Raw genomic sequence first — 22,682 nt, 5'->3', positions numbered from 1 at the left:
AGTCATGAAAATTACACCAGAGTTGGCAGCTCGACATGGAACGTCAACATAGAACATCACAGAAAGTGAACGCCGATTTGATTATAGATTTGTGGGCAATAGTGGTAAGCTAAACCTTTAAGGAAGAAAAATAAAGAAAACTGGGGAGCTCATCGTTACTTTGAAATAGATTTGGAGTAGCCTAATAACTTATATAATTAGAATTGACCGAAAGTTGTAAGAGAAGATGCCACATAATAGTTGATGACTTTGGGGACTAAATAATCCACATGAATAGCCCAAATATGTAAGTATATTTATAATAAAATGATTGCAAAGTTTGTATTAAAGTATTTATAATAAAAATTTGGCTTTAGATGTACTACTGTGGTCAAGAAGTAAGGTGAATTTATTTATCAAACTTCGCGGGATTAAAATTTCGCTCTAGTTATTTTTTTCATGAGTTGGCAGCACTGTTAATAACATCTGGGCCAATTTTCATGTGAATATCATTATCAGTAATATATTTACGCTTGTGTTTACCAAACGACCAAGAGTGCATTTTTCGATTTTTACAATGTCTGATTTGATTGAGCAGAGAAGTGCCATCAAATTTTGTTTGCGGAATGAAATTTCGGCTGCGGAAACGTTTAGCATGTTGCAGAAAGCATTTGGTGATTCGACCATGTCGCAGAAAAATGTTTATACGAGTAGTTGGTACAAAGACTTCAAAGAGGGTCGAGAACGTGTTGATGACTTGGAGCGCTCCGGACGACCATCGACGTCAACAGATGACCAACACGTCAATAAAGTGAAGGAGTTAGTGCTCAAAAATCGTCGGTTGACTGTTAAAGACCTTACTGATATGATCGGAATATCAGAAGGATCTGTGAAAACCATTTTGAAAGACCATTTGGGCATACGAAAAGTCAAATCTCGTTTGGTACCCGAAACTCTCAATTTCTTGGAAAAAAGTCGTCGCGTTGATGTGTGTGAAACAATGCTTTCAGACTATCAGGACAAGCTCAAATGCATCATTACGGGAGATGAGACTTGGATTTATGCTTACGACCCTGAAACAACCGACCATTCAAGCGAATATCGTGCTAAAGGCGAGCCCAGACCGAAAAGAGCACGTCAAAGTCGTTCAAAAATAAAGGTCATGATGACAGTTTTCTTCGATTTTCGTGGTGTGGTGCACTATGAACTCCTTCCACCTGGCCAAACTGTTAATGAGGAATAGGAATTTGTCTAAAAAGACCAGAATTATGGGCCAACAACTCTTGGTTTTTGCATCACAATAACGCACCGTCTCACACTGCACTCGTTCTTCGTGACCATTTCCCCAAAAATTCCACGCATATCGTTCCGCAACCACCGTATTCGCCTGATTTAGCTCCGTGTGACTTCTGGCTATTCTCAAAACTCAAGAGACCACCCGGGGAACGCGTTTCGAGTCGATTGAGGAGATAAAAGCTGAATCGAAGAAGGTGCTGATGGCTATACCGGAAATGGACTATTTGGCATGTTTCGGGGATTGGAAAAATCGTTGGCATAAGTGTATTTCATCGAGAGGGGATTATTTTGAAGGGGATGAAGGGAAACAACCAAATTCCCCTTACTTTTTGCACACAGTAGTATGGGGCTGTTGGGTATGGGCTTGCAAATACTCAGTCTATGTTCAGTATATCACATTGCATCACTGCAAGTTGCTTATCAGAACTTTTGCCGAATAATCAAATAAGTTTCGTTCAACAATTGGTTTCGCTTAATCTCCCTGCGTTCGCCTTCGGATAGCCATGGTTTTCACAACCAAATATGATAAACTTCAAATGATCAACTAATAGGGATATTTATAATTTATAATTTTAACCGAGTTAGGACGATGAAATGACATTCGTTGGTCAGGTAAAATCGAGTCATTCCGATACTTCGAACTGAGTGTAATTTGTAAAAACCGATTACTTTCTTTGCAAACACCCTTTCTAAGAGAGTTGAGTTCACCCCCTTAACCAAAGTGAAATATTTCGATGTAATAGATAACCAACGGATGCCAGAACTTTGAAAGCCGAGCCATCTAAGGCAATATCGCTCTGAATTCTGTTCTATAGTTTAACAGCTTGGAGGTCCGCTACAGAAAAAACCACGTTGCTTCAATATTGCTGGTCCCTGGTTGGTGCATTTGATTTCATAAAAATGGTTCGTTTTGATTTGAATTTCAGCTGACGTTCACTAGGATGAAAAGTTGGCTAGGTTTCGTGCATGCAACAGCAATGCTTGATGTTGCCGAACCAGCCATTTCGTATTTTAAAGCCTTTTAACATAAAAGTAAAACGAAGGTATTTGTAAGGTCTCACAGATATCATCAGTTAAATGCTGACAAACTCCAAGGTACTCCAAATACAGTCGAAAATGCCCTATAAGAAAAGTAGTAAATGGAAGGTGAGAGTTCAGCAGGATCTGTGTGACTAATCGGCGTAATATCGCAGAGAAGAAAGGAAATGTCAAGGTTTTGTTCAGAAAAGAAGTTAGATAAAGTAAAGTAAACATTTCTCATTGTTTGCTGCTAGATACCTTAAGTGAGCTGCATACATACACTACGTTAAATAATTATAGCTTTAGGACTTAGTGACAAGTTTTGACTATTTATATGCTTCTTATTTAATTCTAATAATACTTTTACGAAAATATAGTTAATTTTGCCATAAAAAAAAAATCATATAAATCTAAAATTCGCTTAAAAAAATTTAACAAATTTTCATAACACTTTTCATTTATTAATATCTACATGGAGGCGCCAAATTAATCACCCTATCGGAAGATTTATAATTTTTGCAAATGGAAATGCAATATACAAACAGCCAAGCGATGGAGCGCGTAAGAGTCTACATAAAGATCTTCATCACACAAAATATTTTGTTTTTAGTAAAAAAGTTATTAAAAAAACTAATACAAATTTCAAAAATCGCGTGCATTTCTGACAATTTTTTTTTTTTTCTAACGATATTGGGTGTTTTCTTCCATCTAAAAAAATTTAGCGCATTCGCTATATGAAGGAAATGCACGTAACAAAAAAAATTAAAGGTGTTTTTCAGAACCTTGAAACTTGTACTTTATTAAAATTCAAAGGGCTTCAAAAATTTACATTACACATTTTTCTAAAAACTTTTTTTAAAAGCACGAAATTATTAAGGATTTGTTTGTCACAATTCCGTTCTAGGTTCTCGTAGGTTCTATAATATTCGGTAGGCTCGGGCAGGTTCTGTACTGCATTTTCGAGTGCAATTGCTCGTCAATTTCAAGGAAATTGTCAGTAAATTTTGGAGAAGTTCAATATTTTCATTTCTTTCTCTCTCTCTCTCTCTCTCTCTCTCTCTTCTCTCTCTTCAATTTCTTTTCACCTGTTCAGGGAGAAAAAAATTTTTAATACTTTTTTAAAAATTTTCAAATAAAGGTTGTCAAAAAAGTCTTGCGGTATTTTTATTGAATTTTCAATTGTTCATATAATTGGTTATAATAATGCGATTTAAGTGAAATATGCACCGTTTTGTTCCATGACGAGTTCCCAACGAGATGCCAACTTCATAATGCCCCTCTTATAGAAGCTCGCTTCCCTATTGTCAAAAAACTCGGAGAGCCAATTTTCACAGGACTCTCTTGTGGACAACTTCCGACTACCAAGCTCGTTCGCCATGGACAGAAATAGGTGGTAATCACTTGGTGCGAGATCCGGACTATACGGTGGATGTACAAGAACCTCCCATCCGAGCTCCCGGAGCTTCTGGCGCGTCACCAAAGATGTGTGTGGCCTGGCGTTGTCCTGATGGAAGACAATTCGGCCTCTGTTGATCAAAGATGGCCTCTTCTGCATGAGTGCTGCATTCAAGCGGTCCAGTTGTTGGTAGTACAGGTCCGAATTGAGCGTTTGGCCATAGGCGAGCAGCTCATAGTGGATTATTCCCTGCCAATCCCACCAAACACACAGAAGAACCTTCCTAGCCGTCAATCCAGGCTTGGCCACCGTCTGGGCAGCTTCACCGCTCTTCGACCACGACCGTTTGCGCTTCACGTTGTCGTAAGTGACCCAATCTTCATCGCCAGTCACCATCCGCTTCAAAAACGGGTCGATTTTGTTGCGATTCAGAAGCGATTCGCATGCATCCATACGGGCAAAAATGTTTTTTTGCATCAAGTCGTGTGGCACCCATACATCGAGCTTCCATCTTGAGCTTGAATCCAAGCTTCTTTAAATGGTTTATAACGGTTTGATGACTCATGCCCAGCTCTTGGCCGATGCTACGGCTGCTACTATGCCGGTCTCTTTCGATCAATTCAGCGATTTTATCGCAATTTTCGACGACAGGCCTTCCGGACCGTGGCGCATCTTCGATCACCTCTGCACCAGAACGAAAACGTTGAAACCATCGTTGTGCGGTGGAAATGGAAACTGTATCGGGTCCATAAACTGCACAAATTTTATTGGCAGCATGAGATGCATTTTTGCCTTTATCGTAGTAGTACTGTGAAATATGCCGTATTTTCTCTTTATTTTGCTCCATGTTTGCGACGCTATTGACAACCTATATAAAGTTTTTGAGCTTTAAAAGAGGTAAATTTAAGCTATTCTTATAAGGGCGGATCTCAAGTCTGTGCGGTAATCTCTAGACGTCACAAGCTCATTTTAAGGCAGAGCAAAAGGTGTCAAGGGTAGGATCATACCAGCATCTTCTTCTCAGCTCACCTGTTTTAGCGCGACTAAGGTGCAGCCCTCAAACATCCTGCCTTCCATATATTCTCCATCATAGAATTTTGGTGCTTATTACCGGCCTTTGAACAAATTTTACAAGCAAGTGCAGTGATTCTCTAAATATTGTTTTAAATTTGTAGCGTTTACTTGTCTTGTCTTCGTCCTTTACTTTTCTTTCTATATTTCAGCTATTGAAAAACTTATTAGCTATCATCACTTTGAGATGACCTCCGTAATTAATTTAGCCTACTCCGCTTCGGAAAAAGGCGACTTTCTTTGTTAAAACCTCGATGACCTAAACCATTTTCATGTTACACATGCTGCTAAACGGATGGCTTTATCACAATATTTACTCTTTTCCATGGTCCTACCTCTATAATGTTCCTATTCCCTGCCTAAATAGTTCGGTTTTCTCTTCAACGTATTTATTGAAATCTATAATTTCTATACCGGCGGCCGCCGTAGCCGAATGGGTTGGTGCGTGATCACCATTCGGAATTCACTGAGAGGTCGTTGGTTCGAATCTCGGTGAAAGCAAAATTAATAAAAAAAACATTTTTCTAATAGCGGTCGCCCCTCGGCAGGCAATGGCAAACCTCCGAGTGTATTTCTGCCATGAAAAAGCTCCTCATAAAAATATCTGCCGTTCGGAGTCGGCTTGAAACTGTAGGTCCCTCCATTTGTGGAACAACACCAAGACGCACACCACAAATAGGAGGAGGAGCTCGGCCAAACACCTAACAGAAGTGTACGCGCCAATTATTTATTTATTTTTTTTTTTTTTATAATTTCTATACCTCCCTTAATGACTTTGACTATATTTTTCGTTTCACTTGAATAACTAGAAATTGTTGTACCTAAATTGAAATTTTATTTGTTAAAAAATATATATTTTTTATTTACTTCTAGCACCACCCGAATCAATAATCATTCTGGACAGTAAAGGAGCGACGATAAAGGACTACCAGTTGGGTCCATACAACGAGGGGGCTGTCATCAATATTACATGCGTGGCCGTTGGAGGTGAGTTATATTATTTAGGAATTAGGAAAATATTTTTTATAGATTCTTATGTACGTACTGAATGATTGCTCGCTCCTGGTATAAGAATAAAATAACTTGAAAAATCACATGCTATATTATTTGAATGAAATAATTTTTTAGCTTGCAATAATAAATGCAGGAAATGTGGTGAGCAGGGCAGCGCTAAAATATTTGGGGGCATCACAGTTTGAAGGGTTGGAAAACATGTCAGCAGTGGGTTCGATATGGCTTCTCAAATTCGCAATGGAAACAGTCACCATACCGCTGGACTATTTCAAAAGGAATAACTAATGAACTCCATCTGGTATCGCTATGCACGTCAACCTAACCTAACCTAAAGTAATATTAAATAAATAAGTAAATCCAACTTCGTGGTATATCGCACGGACTCCTCTTATATCGAGAGTTCAGTCGGATCTCTATTATGATGTCAAGGAGAAGATTTTCTCACATCTGCGCTTACATATTCTTAAACTGTCGTGAGTGGTGATTCATCCAGACTAGCGCTTCCGCACCATTTTGTTGAAACTGTCGTGAACTTTTTCCGAATCTCATAAGCTTCTCCAAGAAAATATTGCACAAGCTGCACTAGCACGCAAAGAAATGCTGCCCCAGAAATCGTATTTGAAGTTATAGGCTTTTACACAGTTTTTTTATTATCTATCCAACTCCAAAATCGGATATCTTCTACGGTGCTTTCAGAATTTCTGCGTTAAGTCTGCGTTAGTATCTTTATGTTATTTTTTTTAATTTGTGGTAACTGCCTGGTGAATGTAACTCATCCTATTGTTGAGCTGACGAAACTATTCTATATTAATAATATAGAATTCAGCAAACTAAGAAAACTAGCAACTAACAACGAAAGTTATTCCTTTTGAAGTTTTGAATATCCCAAATCAACTTGCGGTGGCTTTCTTATTATCTATGAAACTTGATCATGACAAATTCGACATGTCGATGGTTTTGGAAAAAGGCGACACAACTCAAAATTAACTCAAATTCGGAGTTTTGCCGTTAAAAGCAAAAATCAACTACAGAGATGGCGTTAGTGTCGTTTTGTCAGGTGATCGAATTGGCGCGTCAATTATCTAGAAAACTGACCCATCTCAGTATTTTGTATTTTTGAATTATGTCACTTTTCTCGAAAACTATCGATATATCCTACATGCCAAGGAGGTCCTAGTAGTACCAACCACCTCTTTCCAAATGCTATTGAATTATTAGGTGTACAACTAAGTTCCCGCTGTTTGTCAATAGATGCCGCCAGCAGTGGTGCTAGTCGATTCTAACATAACCTAAACGTCATAAACATATTAGTAGACATATGGTAAACAAACTGCTTCGACACGTTAATGATTTTGTTTTGGTATCATATACTTTTGGTTTTGTGAAAAAGTCTGATTTTGCGCCGAATAATCGTCATTTGCGGGAAGTGTTGATTTTCCTCTTTTTCGAAAAAAATGGCGGTTGAAGCGCATCGAGAGCCACAAAATGTTTATGGAGATGCTGCTTGACGTGAAACAATGTGCCGAGATTGGTTCCGTCGCTTCAAAGACGGTGATTTGAATGTTGACGACAGTCCTCGCGAAGGAAGGCCAAAAACCTTCGAAGACACTGAATTGGAGGCATTGCTCGATGAGGATCCGTGTCAAGCGCAAGAAGAGCTTGCTTCAGTATTAGGAGTTACCCGCCAATCTATTTCCAAGCGATTGCATGCTTTGGGAATGATTCAGAAACAGGCGACTTGGGTTCCTTATGAGTTAAAACCCGGGGATGTTGAACGTCGTTTTTTCGCCTGTGAACAACTGCTCAGTGGTCACATCGTGACGGGAGATGAAAAATGGATTCATTATAGCAATCCAAAGAAAAGAAAGTCATGGGAACTGCCCGGTCATGCTTCTATATCATCGCCTCGGCCGTATATTCGCGCTGCGAAGGTTTTGCTATGTATTTGGTGGGACCAATTTGGTGCTATTTGTTATGGACTGTTAAGCCCAAGCGAAACCAATCACTGGGGATCGTTATCTACTTCAATTGATGTGATTGAGCCGAGCACTGCGCGAGAGGCGGCCGCAATACGCGGAGAGGCATGAACAAGTGATTCTACAGCATGACAACGCTCAGCCTCACGTTGCCAAACCCGTTAAAACCTACATGGAAACGCTGAAATGGGAAATCCTACCGTACCCGCCACATTTTCCAGATATTGCGCCATCCGATTATCACCTGTTCCGATCGATGACACTTGGTCTAACTGACCAGCAGTTTCATTCATATGAAGACATCAAAAAATGGCTTGATTCGTGGATAGCCTCAAAAGATGAACAGCGACGGTATACGACATCTATCAGAAATATGGGAAAAGGTAGTAGCCAGCGATGGGCAATACTTTCAATGATTCACTTGTAACCATTTTTTTAGAATAAAGTTGTATTTTCATCAAAAAAACTGCGAGAACTTAGTTGTGCACCTAATAACTCATCAAACATTCCGACCTCCCTGGTTCAAACATGTCGAGGCAGCTCCATAGCAACCACCACCGTTTTAAATGACTCATTCTACCAACTCATTTAACCCCTATTTCTTGGGATCCAAATTTCTGGGTATTGTTAGCTAAATTTCTGGACGAAGCTTACATGGTTCCAGAATTTTCTTGGTTTACACTATGTAGTGTTATGCTACGCATGTTTAGATAGCAACTGGCAATTGGCATAAAAGGTAACCGATATTTTTGTTTATGCTTTTCATTTGTTGTTTTCCTCATTTTGTAAGTAGAATAGCAAAAGCAATTTGCTTATATGTATGAAAAGGTATGGTGCTTAGAAATACTTGCCAGAAAATTAAGAAAGCAACATTCGAGCGAAGCCAGAGAAATGTATGTCGCACAACAATATGAAGCAAATAATTTATGCAGGCATTCACTCATCATTATACTGATTGCCGCCAGCTGTCATTATAATCCCGCATTCATGCCAGCACTCATATACGAGTGCACGCACACACACAGCCACAGATATGTGCACGCACACTGAAATGGAGAAGAAAGCACGAATTCATTGCAAGGATACTCGTATACGCAATGATGATACTGCGAAAGAGAAGAAGCGACTCAGTTAAAAGGAGTATAGCTTTGATGATGATGCGGAAACGGTGCGGGAAAATGGTATGAAAATGAAATATTAAGAAAAAGCTAATGTCAAGATGCCAACACACAGTGACGCACTTGAATTAAGTGGAGAGTGGCAGCAACAACTCGCCGCGTATTACTTGAAGCACGAAACCCACGATATGCAGTAGCGGCACATCAATATGCGTGTAGACAACAAATGAATGGCGAAAAAACAGCGAGTGGGCAACCAACCTCGCACTGAATGACAAAGAGACGCCAAGGTGGAGCGGTAGCGGCCCATTTGCCGATTTGTTTTGGGGTAAAAGGGACTAAAGAAATGGGAAATGGTTGGAGAAAGTGAATAATTAGAAGAATTGAAGAAACGAGTGGATATTTTGAGTGGGAAGAATAGAGGCAGAGAGTGGATGGAGTGGGTGGCCGACTCGGCAGGGGGCTGGCTGCAAAGTGCCAGCAAGGCGGAAAGGCAAATACATGCATAGATAGAAAGGCAGAATACTAAACGATACAATGGCAGTCAGTGAAGTGTATGGAGTGATAGCAACTGATGATGATTATGATGCCAAACAAAACAACAAAAACAATCGCATCAATTTGTGTTTATGATGCCACAATAAGTAGACCAAAAATACACAAACACACATACTTACATGCATGCATGCGAATACGTGTACGAGTGTATGTGTGTGAGGTAACTTAGCATTGCTCTGCAGGAAAAAAGAACGCTTGTGGATTAGAATTCCACCAGTGCACTTTTCAGCTGAACCAGTTCGTGTTTCAAAATTTCCTTCACGTTGGCAAGTGATAACACGGCGATATCCCTGGAAATGGCAGTTTTACGGAAAGGCATCAGAAAAATAGTAATAAAATCAGCAGTTGAAATACCACTTCATATCTACCAAAAAAATTCTAGTCGAATATGTTTCGAAAATAACCAGTTCGAATTTAAAACAAAAGACATATATTCCATTCCATGCCAACATTAAAAATATTCTATTTCATATTAAAAGTAGCACATGGACTGAGAAGTTCCGGGCCTAACAAAGAAAGCACGTTTTTTTTGTTCAAAACTAGCTTTATTCATCAACGTATCCATCAAGAACGACGCAGCGGCGCTCAAACATTTCAGTACCACTTTTGTAGAATGATTTACCTTTTGCTTCAAAATAGGTATCGGAATGGATCGAAAAATGTCCTTAAAGATGTGATAAAGAGAATTAAAAAAGAAGAAGGCCCCTGTATATCACCTCATAATAGGAGAATTACTGAAACAACTCGCAGAAAATGGACTCACTTTCCTTACGTACCTATGGGCCCCATCCTATACTTACCATACACTTACGATCTGTCAGCATCTGAAGAAACAATAGGTTGAACGTTCGCGGATGACACTGCCGTACTTATAATTGATTCCCACCCCCATGTGACCCCCAAAAGCTCCAGAAAGGACTTGATATAATAAAATAAATCATTTGTCCAAAGAGTGGTGCATTAAGTCAAATGATACAAAATTTTTCCAAGTCAATTTCACATTAACCGAAAAATTTGCTCACCAGTTAAGCTCAATAACAAGTATAAGCATCCCCCAAACAAATGTCACAAAATATCTCGGCTTGCATCGTGACAGCAATCTTACATGGAAAACCCATATTTTCACCAAACGGCGGGCTATAGGAATACTACTTAGAAGCCTATATGGGGCTACTATGTACATCAAAATTCTCATGTTCCTTTCTAAAGCAAGCTCTCAGTTTACTCAGCTATCTTGAAACCGATATGGACATATGGCATTCAACTTTGGGGCATTGCAGCAAACTCAACCATCGAAATACTTTAACGTTTCCAGTCGAAAACCCTCAGAATAATCTCAAACTCCCCTTATTATATCACAAATGCAGAAATTCATCCTAATCTCAAAGAAGCCCCAATAGATAAGAAATAAGAAAATATGACACATCATACAACACACGACTCCAATTCCACTCAAACCCTATTGTCACAGAAATTATTACAAACCCCACGACCTTCCCCAGACTCAAGAGAAAGTCAACAAAGGACTTGATGTGATAATAAATTGGTCTGCATATACTAATATTTATTATAAAACTAGTAGATGGTTGTATCACTGGGTGCCTTCCCTAAAATTCCCTTAATTGAATTAAATAGCTTTAGCTCATTGCCCGCACAGAAATATATATGTTCCTTGGGATCTTTTCCTCCTCCATTATTATATCGGTGCTCAATACTTCTTTAATATTTTTGCTAATGATATCTTTCAACTTCGGGTGGAACGTAACGCCAAAACAAGTTGCTTAAGATTAGTTAGTATTCGAGTTCCTTAGTTCGGAATCTATCATGCGTTGGAAGGAGTTATCTGCGTTTGATGGTTAGCTCGATGGGGAGTTTGTTCGTCGATTCTAATAGGCCAGATTCTTAATAAAAGGAGGGGTGGTTAAATTTGAAAGGCCGATGTTGAATGTGAACCACACCTAAACGTCAAGTTTTTTTCTGCATTTCATCTGACATTTTTCAACTTCAGACAAATTCAATTTGAACCATGGAAATATACACAATCGAGCAACGCGTTGAAGTTATTCAGGCTTATTATGAAAACGGGCGTTCAAATCCAAATGCATATCGCGCACTTCGTGAAGAAAATCATCTTCAGTGATGAAGCACATTTTCGCCTCAGTGGATTGGATAAGCAGAATTGCCGCATTTGGGCGTATGATAATCCAAGACTGATTGCCGGAAAACCAATGCACCCATAAAGAGTGACGGTTTGGTGCGGTTTATGGGCCGGCGGCATCATTCGGCCGTATTTTTTCCAAAATGAGGCCGGTCAGGCAGTTACTGTGAATAGTGTTCGCTATCGTGAGATGATAACGAACGTTTTATAGCCCAAATTGGAAGATATGGATGTGGGCGATATGTGGTTTCAACAAGACGGTGCCACTTGTCACACAGCTAACGAAACAATGGCTCTTTTGCGCGAAAAATTTGACGGCGATCTCAATTGGCCGCCAAGATCATGTGATTTGACACCGTTGGACTTCTTTCTCTGGGGTTATCTGAAAGAAAAGGTGTACTTCGATAAGCCAGCAACAATTTAAGAGTTAAAGGATGAGATAATTCGGCACATTGACTGCATAGAACCTCAATTATGCCTCAGCGTCATCGAAAATTTGGACCATCGGATGGAGGAGTTCCGATGAGACCGCGGCGGCCACTTGTCCGATGTTTTGTTCCATGCGTAATTGAGCCATACCAATATTATCATAATAAGGAGAAATGACAATAATTTCCTAAAAAAATTGTATTTAATTCAAAATCAACACCGGCCCTTGAAACTTAGCGACCCTTTACTTTGCGCAGGCAAGAGTTAACAAAAGTTGCCGAATAAACGCAGATGTTAGTGTCCAGGACTCGTAACCATTGGAGTTGAAGATGACAAGCTTGGTATAGACTGATAAGAAATTTGAAGACCATATGTTTTTGAATTGTGTAAAGGTGCTGCGGGCCTTACCAGGTGTATACCTATGAAATGAGAATTTTTCTCTCGATTTCAAACGTTTATTAACAAAAAATGGTTACAAATTTAATCTTCAAAATAATAGCCATCGCTGGCGACACATTTTTCCCATTTATCAGGCAATTTGTTGATGCCGCGCCAAAAAAATTGGCCGTCTTTGGCCGCAAACCAATCATCGAGCCATTTTTTGGCTTCTTCGTGAGAATTGAAGCGCTGCTCGGAAAGTACGTGGCCCATCGATGCAAACAAATGATAATCGGAAGACGCCAAGTCTGGTGAGTAAGCCGAATGCACCAGCGGTTCCCAATCGTACGTCTCCATCAATTCCCGGGTCGCTCTTGTTCGATGTGGCAGTGCATGTGACGGTGCATTGTCATCAAGAAATATAACTTTGTGACGCCGATCGGCATATTCTGGGCGTTTTCGGTGTGTAGCGCTGCTCAAATCGGCCAATTGTCGTTGGTAGCGTGCACCGTCAACTGTTTCACCTGGTTTTAATAGCTCGTCCGAAATCATACCACGATGATCCCAGAAAACAAACAGCATTGCCTTGCGGCCGACGCGATTTGGTTTGGCCGCTGTTTTTGGCTTGCGGCCGGGCGGACCATACGATCGCTTACGCTTGGGATTGGAGAAATACACCCATTTTTCATCACCCGTAACGATTCGATGCAAAAAAGACTTCCTTTTGAACCGGGAGAAGCGTTTTTCTTCAATTGATAACAGAAAACCAACGATGTCGGCAAATCGTAGTTTGAAGGCACGAAATTCGACATTTTTAAGAGCGACAAAAATGCATTGTTGTATGAAACGTAACAAACAATGAACTGAATATTGTTGACAAATGGCAGACGAAAAAAACAAGACGTTTGGGAAGGTTTAAAAATACACCTAACAACATCTATGGAGTAACAGCTGACAGTCTCACTTCATAGGTATATACCTGGAATTTATTCGATTTGCATTATCTTCGAACGTTCCTCCTGTTTGTGTTATTGCTTTAGAATGCCGAGACAGACTCCTTATTGCAGAAATATGTCAAAGATAATTTTAATACTTTACACTCTGATTTTTTTTTTTTTTGACGTGATAACGTCTTATAATTCGATTTAACAGGCTGCACGCACGAAAAAATGTGTCGTTACCTTGCTCATTACTGTTCATATGTAGTTACCTTGCTCATTACTGTTCATATGTAGTTACCTTGCTCATTACTGTTCATATGTAGTTACCTTCCTCATTACTGTTCATATGTAGTTACCTTGCTCATATGTAGTTACCTTGCTCATATGTAGTTACCTTGCTCATATGTAGTTACCTTGCTCATATGTAGTTACCTTGCTCATTACTGTTCATATGTAGTTACCTTCCTCATTACTGTTCATATGTAGTTACCTTGCTCATATGTAGTTACCTTGCTCATATGTAGTTACCTTGCTCATATGTAGTTACCTTGCTCATATGTAGTTACCTTGCTCATATGTAGTTACCTTGCTCATATTAGTGTTACCTTGCTCATATTAGTGTTACCTTGCTCATATTAGTGTTACCTTGCTCATATTAGTGTTACCTTGCTCATATTAGTGTTACCTTGCTCATATGTAGTTACCTTGCTCATATTAGTGTTACCTTGCTCATATGTAGTTACCTTGCTCATATTAGTGTTACCTTGCTCATATGTAGTTACCTTGCTCATTGCATTGAATGAACTGCAAGCGAAAGCGCGGAAGGAACGACAAAGCAAACGAACGGCAACGTTCGACATCTTGCTCTCCCCTACTTAAGTGAGCGTATATATGTATGTATATGCGCATATGTACATATTTAAATTCACGTATTTGTATTTGCATATGCCTTCTTATTGATTATTATTAATTTGATTTACTTGAAGAATTTAAAATAAAACCAAGTTTGTTAATAATACCTGTTGTTTTAATGTTATTATTATTATTTTTTTATTATATATGAAGGAAAAAATGTATGGTAATATTTACCATATCTATACTAATATTATAAAGAGGAAAACTTTGTTTGTTTGGTTGTAATGAATAGGCTTAAAAACTACTGGACCGATTTTAAAAATTCTTTCACCATTCGAAAGCTACATCACGAGTAACATGGATTATATTTTATTTTGGAAATAGGGCTCGAGATATAGGTCAAAACGTGGACCCGGGTAACCTTCGGATGTGTATGTACGATATGGGTATCAAATGAAAGCTGTTGATAAGTGCTTTAATACGGGGTAGTTTTCATACCTATGGATGACTAGGGTCTCGAAATATATGCCAAAACGTGGACCCGCCGTGTCTTTGAACCGAATTAAACCAAACTTACACACATTGTTAAGTAGGTATTGAAGATGATTTCCGTATAGTTTGAATACCTATTGGTAGATAGGGTCTCAAGATATAGGTGAAAACGTGGACCCGGGTAACCTTTGGTTGTGTGTGTACAATATGGGTATCAAATGAAAGCTGTTGATAAGTGCTTTAATACGGGGTAGTTTTCATACCTATTGATGACTAGGGTCTCGAAATATATGCCAAAACGTGGACCCGCTGTGTCTTTGAACCGAATTAAACCAAACTTACACACATTGTTAAGTAGGTATTGAAGATGATTTCCGTATAGTTTGAATACCTATTGGTAGATAGGGTCTCAAGATATAGGTGAAAACGTGGACCCGGGTAACCTTCGGACGTGTATGTACAATATGGGTATCAAATGAAAGCTGTTGGTGAATGCTTTAGTACAGAGTATTTTTCATGCCGCTCCGTGACTGGGGTCTCGAGATATAGGTCAAAACGTGGACCCGGGTAACCTTTGGTTGTGTATGTACAATATGGGTATCAAATGAAAGCTGTTGATAAGTGCTTTAATACGGGGTAATTTGTTATGTTATGTTATGTAATGTAATGTAATGTAATGTTATGTTATGTTATGTTATGTTATGTTATGTTATGTTATGTTATGTTATGTTATGTTATGTTATGTTATGTTATGTTATGTTATGTTATGTTATGTTATGTTATGTTATGTTATGTTATGTTATGTTATGTTATGTTATGTTATGTTATGTTATGTTATGTTATGTTATGTTATGTTATGTTATGTTATGTTATGTTATGTTATGTTATGTTATGTTATGTTATGTTATGTTATGTTATGTTATGTTATGTTATGTTATGTTATGTTATGTTATGTTATGTTATGTTATGTTATGTTATGTTATGTCATGTTATGTTATGTTATGTTATGTTATGTTATGTTATGTTATGTTATGTTATGTTATGTTATGTTATGTTATGTTATGTTATGTTATGTTATGTTATGTTATGTTATGTTATGTTATGTTATGTTATGTTATGTTATGTTATGTTATGTTATGTTATGTTAAAGTATATTATGTTATGTTAATGTTAACTCATTCTCTATATCCATACAAAATATCTATCAAACAAATAAAATTAAAATTTTCTTTTGAAAATGCAACCATTCAATCAGTATTTTCTTATGACGTTATCACGTTAAACTATCGTCAGTAAATCGACTTTACAGACAACCTCTTTTTTTTTATGATCGAAAATAATAGACACCAACGTGGAATCGTTTTCAGGCACTACCTTTTTATTTATTTTATTTCAATCTCTTGTATTTAAATCTCTTGCAGAGTTCAACTTGTCGTAGAATCTTGCCGAACCAAATGCGCTATAATCGTCGCTATGAATTAAATCATCCATAGACGAGTCTTAAATTATATTAAATATCTAAAAAAAAACTAATTTGCAAATAAAATGATGATTTTGCTACTGACATTATTCTATACAATGGCGAACTAGATTGATTTACTCTATTAAATATCAGCATCTGTTACTAGTATGACTTTTCCCTGCAGGGCAGCTGCAAGAATGCGTTAGTGTGTGTATGCGTGGCAATGCGTGTAAATAAACATGTTTTATGTTTTTCTTTATTTGCCTGACTATACGTACGAGTTTATATTTGTATTTTAATATGCACGAATATGCAACTGAATAAATGTATATTAAGAATACGAATGCCTTGCCGGAAATGTACGAAACTCTGAAACAGCTGGAGAAGTTGAGAAATAGAGGAGTTGCTGGTTTTATTCTTTTTGATTAAAAGCTATTTGAAAAAATATGCAAACATCAAAGTTTAACAACAAGTAAAGCTTGAAATTTCCTCGGCTTGAGGTCTGCCGTAATAAAACTATGTTCGTAAAAAAGATCTTTCGGATGGTAGTTCCCCTAAAGTCATTAGCAATACCAACTATTAAAAAAATAATAATAATTAAAAATAAAAATAGTTAGAATATTACAGAAGCCATAAAAGAAAACAAAGCGACAAAATTTAAAAGCATCAGTTGTTGATATGAAAATACAATAAAAGCTCATTCGGGTCCTTTGGACAGCTGGGCAAACTGTTAAATGGTGTTTTTAAGCAGCGGAGAGCTTAAAATTCGGAACATTCTTTTCTGTGCAACCAAATTTGGTGGTTCGTGAGTATTTTGTGGTTAGTTTCGGTTGGAAATTCATTACACTCTACAACACAAAAAAAATTAACAAGGTCCCGATGATGGTGCCAGAAGAATAGAGAATAAAGAAAAAAATAAAGAGAATAGAAAAGTATACATTTACCGCCGATTTGAAAGTTTACGTCAGAATTTTATTTCTCGAGTGGTTAAATGTTTTAAAAATTTGCGCATGCTTGTGGGTAATCGGTATTGGAAACAGAGTGAATGTTTCTTTTCAGATATTTCGTGGAATATTTTACCCCTCTAACTCCTCAATAAATGGGTATTTTTTGTTTTTTTTGCGGCAAAGAGTAAAAAATTCACATAATGGGTCAAAATGTAGCACACAAATATTTGTAGGAAAATACCACTATAAGTATTTTAAAGCCCCAAAACTCAAAATTCCACTTAAACACCAGACATAAATCAAAACGGGGAGAGACTTATAGTAGAAGAAACTTTTAGTAGAGTTTTACAGTCCAGTCCACTTGAGTAGAGGCAATCATTTTTCTGATAATTCAAGCAAATACTTTACTTTGCTCAAAAATTAACATGCATCAAAATATTATTCCATCTAACGGTATTTCGCAACAGTAAAACTTCAGCAGCTGTGCATGATTTATGGATTCACTTGGATAGCGTCACTAACCCAATAAGAAACAATAATACCAAATATAGGAAATTTAGTGTTTTTCACATTTATTATTTAAAGCTTGATAGTTTATGCTGCCACCTTTATAAATAACTTCGTAAGTACGTTCGTTGATGAATGGATTTGTACAAATTCTCCAAATAGCCTAATGAAATTTCAGACCAAAGCGTTTTAATGATTCGAATTAATGCATTTTCGTCTTCAAATTGTTGCCCATTCTCATGAACCCTACGAGAAAGTCATGCCAATAGATTTTGACGTGATAACGTCTTATAATTCGATTTAACAGGCTGCACGCACGAAAAAATGTGTCGTTACCTTGCTCATTACTGTTCATATGTAGTTACCTTGCTCATATTAGTGTTACCTTGCTCATATTAGTGTTACCTTGCTCATATTAGTGTTACCTTGCTCATATTAGTGTTACCTTGCTCATTAGTGTTACCTTGCTCATATTAGTGTTACCTTGCTCATATTAGTGTTACCTTGCTCATATTAGTGTTACCTTGCTCATATTAGTGTTACCTTGCTCTTTAGTATTACCTTGCTCATTAGTGTTACCTTGCTCATATTAGTGTTACCTTGCTCATATTAGTGTTACCTTGCTCATATTAGTGTTACCTTGCTCATATTAGTGTTACCTTGCTCATATTAGTGTTACCTTGCTCTTTAGTATTACCTTGCTCATTAGTGTTACCTTGCTCATATTAGTGTTACCTTGCTCATATTAGTGTTACCTTGCTCATATTAGTGTTACCTTGCTCTTTAGTATTACCTTGCTCATTAGTGTTACCTTGCTCATATTAGTGTTACCTTGCTCATATTAGTGTTACCTTGCTCATATTAGTGTTACCTTGCTCATATTACTGTTACCTTGCTCATATTAGTGTTACCTTGCTCATATTAGTGTTACCTTGCTCATATTAGTGTTACCTTGCTCTTTAGTATTACCTTGCTCATTAGTGTTACCTTGCTCATATTAGTGTTACCTTGCTCATATTAGTGTTACCTTGCTCATATTAGTGTTACCTTGCTCATATTAGTGTTACCTTGCTCATATTAGTGTTACCTTGCTCATATTAGTGTTACCTTGCTCTTTAGTATTACCTTGCTCATTAGTGTTACCTTGCTCATTACTGTTACCTTGCTCATATTAGTGTTACCTTGCTCATATTAGTGTTACCTTGCTCATATTAGTGTTACCTTGCTCATATGTAGTTACCTTGCTCATTGCATTGAATGAACTGCAAGCGAAAGCGCGGAAGGAACGACAAAGCAAACAAAGCAAACGAACGGCAACGTTCGACATCTTGCTCTCCCCTACTTAAGTGAGCGTATATATGTATGTATATGCGCATATGTACATATATAAATTCACGTATTTGTATTTGCATATGCCTTCTTATTGATTATTATTAATTTGATTTACTTGAAGAATTTAAAATAAAACCAAGTTTGTTAATAATACCTGTTGTTTTAATGTTATTATTATTAATTTTTTTATTATATATGAAGGAAAAAATGTATGGTAATATTTACCATATCTATACTAATATTATAAAGAGGAAAACTTTGTTTGTTTGGTTGTAATGAATAGGCTCAAAAACTACTGGACCGATTTTAAAAATTCTTTCACCATTCGAAAGCTACATCACGAGTAACATGGATTATATTTTATTTTGGAAATAGGGCTCGAGATATAGGTCAAAACGTGGACCCGGGTAACCTTCGGATGTGTATGTACAATATGGGTATCAAATGGAAGCTGTTGGTGAATGCTTTAGTTCAGAGTATTTCCATCCGCTCCGTGACTATGGTCTCGAGATAGAGACCAAAACGTGGACCCTAGAATGTGTTTGTACAATATGGATATCAAATGAAAGCTGTTGATAAGTGCTTTAATACGGGGTAATTTTCATACCTATTGATGACTAGGGTCTCGAAATATATGCCAAAACGTGGACCCACCGTGACTTTGAACCGAATTAAACCAAACTTACACACATTGTTAAGTAGGTATTGAAGATGATTTCCGTATAGTTTGAATACCTATTGGTAGATAGGGTATCAAGATATAGGTCAAAACGTGGACCCGGGTAACCTTCGGACGTGTATGTACAATATGGGTATCAAATGAAAGCTGTTGGTGAATGCTTTAGTACAGAATATTTTTCATGCCGCTCCGTGACTGGGGTCTCGAGATATAGGTCAAAACGTGGACCCGGGTAACCTTTGGTTGTGTATGTACAATATGGGTATCAAATGAAAGCTGTTGATAAGTGCTTTAATACGGGGTAATTTGTTATGTTATGTTATGTTATGTTGTGTTATGTTATGTTATGTTATGTTATGTTATGTTATGTTATGTTATGTTATGTTATGTTATGTTATGTTATGTTATGTTATGTTATGTTATGTTATGTTATGTTATGTTATGTTATGTTATGTTATGTTATGTTATGTTATGTTATGTTATGTTATGTTATGTTATGTTATGTTATGTTATGTTATGTTATGTTATGTTATGTTATGTTATGTTATGTTATGTTATGTTATGTTGTGTTATGTTATGTTATGTTATGTTAAAGTATATTATGTTATGTTAATGTTAACTCATTCTCTATATCCATACAAAATATCTATCAAACAAATAAAATTAAAATTTTCTTTTGAAAAATGCAACCATTCAATCAGTATTTTCTTATGACGTTATCACGTTAAACTATCGTCAGTAAACCGACTTTACAGACAACCTCTTTTTAATAATGTTCAGATCTGGGGAAAAAGGTAGTCATGATAAAGGTTCAATGTTTTGGGACGAAATCCAAGTGAACAGCTGCATTATCCTGTTCAAAGATTCAATTAATAGGACCAAAAGTTTTACGAATCTCGGAAAACGATGATGATTCCGTCATTTTGCAGTCTACGATTTTCAATTTGAACGCGCAAAAGTACGATATTGCGCCCCATATCATAACATCACCTTTCCGGCTGTGATGTCGACTCACTTTGCTCCTTTCTTAAGTCATGGAAATAGTAATTGTATCCTTCCGGCTCATCCAGATTAAACTTTCCTCACTAAATACTAATTTTTTCACCGGCTTCGTTATTTGTAACAGAACACCAAGCCATGTGGTGGTGATGGTGTCTAACAAAATCAAAGCGGCGTTCTTTGCGAAATTTATTCAAAGGTTTTTTTTTTTGCTGTAATTTTTTCTGCTTCAAATGTGGCGCTTCTAGAAGAGCCCTTCGAACAGTGCATTTGTTAGCTGCAACAATTGCTATTTATTAAATATTTGCTTTTGAAAGTGCTGAATTTGATGAAATTATTTAGCGGGCTTCCTTCGGTGTTAAAGCCATCGCAGTTTTGCCTTTGCAGTTCGTACCATAAGAGGCACCTTGTTTCACATAAAGACCCACAACATTTGGATTTCGTCTAAACTTTTTGGCAATTTGGCGATTTCAAAGTCCCACTGAGGTCAAAATGTCAATTTGTTCTTTTTCGCTTTGAGTTAAAAAGAAGAAAAAAATTACTTTCTTGAATATTAAAAGCATTTTTCCGAGCTTCCTGCTTTCAGAAGCATAAGAGCAGGCTATTAAAAATGAGCAAATGACATTTCACGCTAATACCAAATTCTTTCTGAACTATATACGCCAGATTTGGAGTCCCGCTTAATGATTCCTGTATGAGCTGTAAAGGTCAGTAGGGAAAGAATGGAGTGTCACAATGCACTTTCGATTACTGCGAAACCACTTCCTTGAGAATCTGGGCCATTTAGTTACAAATTCTTTGCACTGCATTTGCTAATTGTAGAGATAGGACTGGGGATAATTTTTTTGAGCGCTGAAATAGTCCTCTGTGTAAATTTTGTAAAAGCAGCTTATGAATTCAGGCTAAGCGAATATACATTTTTAAAGATGGCCCATAACATTTTTTGGAATATTTTTTTTTAGGGTTTTTATCTTAAAAGTATTCTAAGTTTTTATTCAATTTTATAATCTAACGTTTTTGTTATACATAACCGCATAAAAATTCCTCTATAAATTTCGTGGATCGCTGCTGAAGTGACCGTCCCTGGAGGCATTTAGGCCCGGCTTCTCCCGTTAACATAGAACCAACTGTCAAGAGAACCTCTATAACCTAAACAACACTGCTGATTTTGCGGTACATTTAAAGTTGAACATAACTAGCAAGAAAGGCTGGACAGAGTAGATAAGCTTGAAGAGTACGAATACAGCAGTCATTTAATGCCTTATAGGAAGTTTGTATAAGTGAAGGATTATCGTTAGCTTCTTGGCTGTATTACAGAACTATTGTATCGAAGAAGCCTTGGCTTTGGAAATATTGGAATTTGGAAATTCTTGAAATAAAAGTAATGGGATTTTTAGAGAATAAAATTTCTACTGAAATGTTCAAGAAGTGATCATAAAAATGAGTTTTCTAATACCAAAATTCTTACGGAAAATTTATATTTAAATATATCCAATATTCTACACATGGAAAAGAGAGATAAAAATTCCCTTTGAGCTTTACTCATTAGAGCGCATCTCATTTGGATTTCTCTGCATGGCACATTTACATATACAAATGTACATACGTATTTGCAATAGTTGAATATTTTATGAAAGTCAAACGTGCTGCATATTCAGAGTGGGAGGAGATGTATTTTATTTGGAGGTAATTAATTGCATTTGCTAGTCCATCAAAGCGATGTTGGTTATACTGTAATAAAAACCAAATGCCATACTCAAATGGGAAATTATTTATATAAGAGCTAATTTTAATTAAAATTTAATGCCAGGGACTGCTGCGGTATGAGGAGTGCACGGAAAATGTCATAAAATTCGAACATGTGTGGAAATAAATGGCAGAAAGTTAATTTAATCTCCTTCAGGGAATTACAAATTTACTTTACCTTCCACGCAAAATAAATATGTAATACTTGCTGAAAAAAAATGCATAATTAATTCTTAATGTGGCACTCAAACTGTGTGATGAACTCAACCATTGGGACCCAAACTCTCCATTTCACAGTGGAAATATTGCACTAAAAGAAAATCAGAAAG

The 22,682-nt window shown here is 37.1% G+C and overlaps 1 protein-coding gene across 1 annotated transcript in view; it reads left to right on the top strand.

Annotated features, from left to right (window-relative positions):
- LOC129244248 (hemicentin-1) overlaps positions 1–22,682 on the top strand; it is a 216,812-nt gene that overhangs the window by 27,496 nt on the left and 166,634 nt on the right. Inside the window, exon 5 of the mRNA XM_054881864.1 lies at positions 5,636–5,749. Coding sequence (XP_054737839.1) covers positions 5,636–5,749 — 114 coding nt within the window. The remainder of the gene's footprint in view (positions 1–5,635; positions 5,750–22,682) is intronic.

The sequence above is a fragment of the Anastrepha obliqua genome, chromosome 4 (genome assembly GCF_027943255.1).
Source record: "Anastrepha obliqua isolate idAnaObli1 chromosome 4, idAnaObli1_1.0, whole genome shotgun sequence".
NCBI classification, from domain to species: domain Eukaryota; kingdom Metazoa; phylum Arthropoda; class Insecta; order Diptera; family Tephritidae; genus Anastrepha; species Anastrepha obliqua.
The sequence above is the reverse complement of the archived record's forward strand: the minus strand, read 5'-3'. Positions and strand labels throughout refer to the sequence as shown.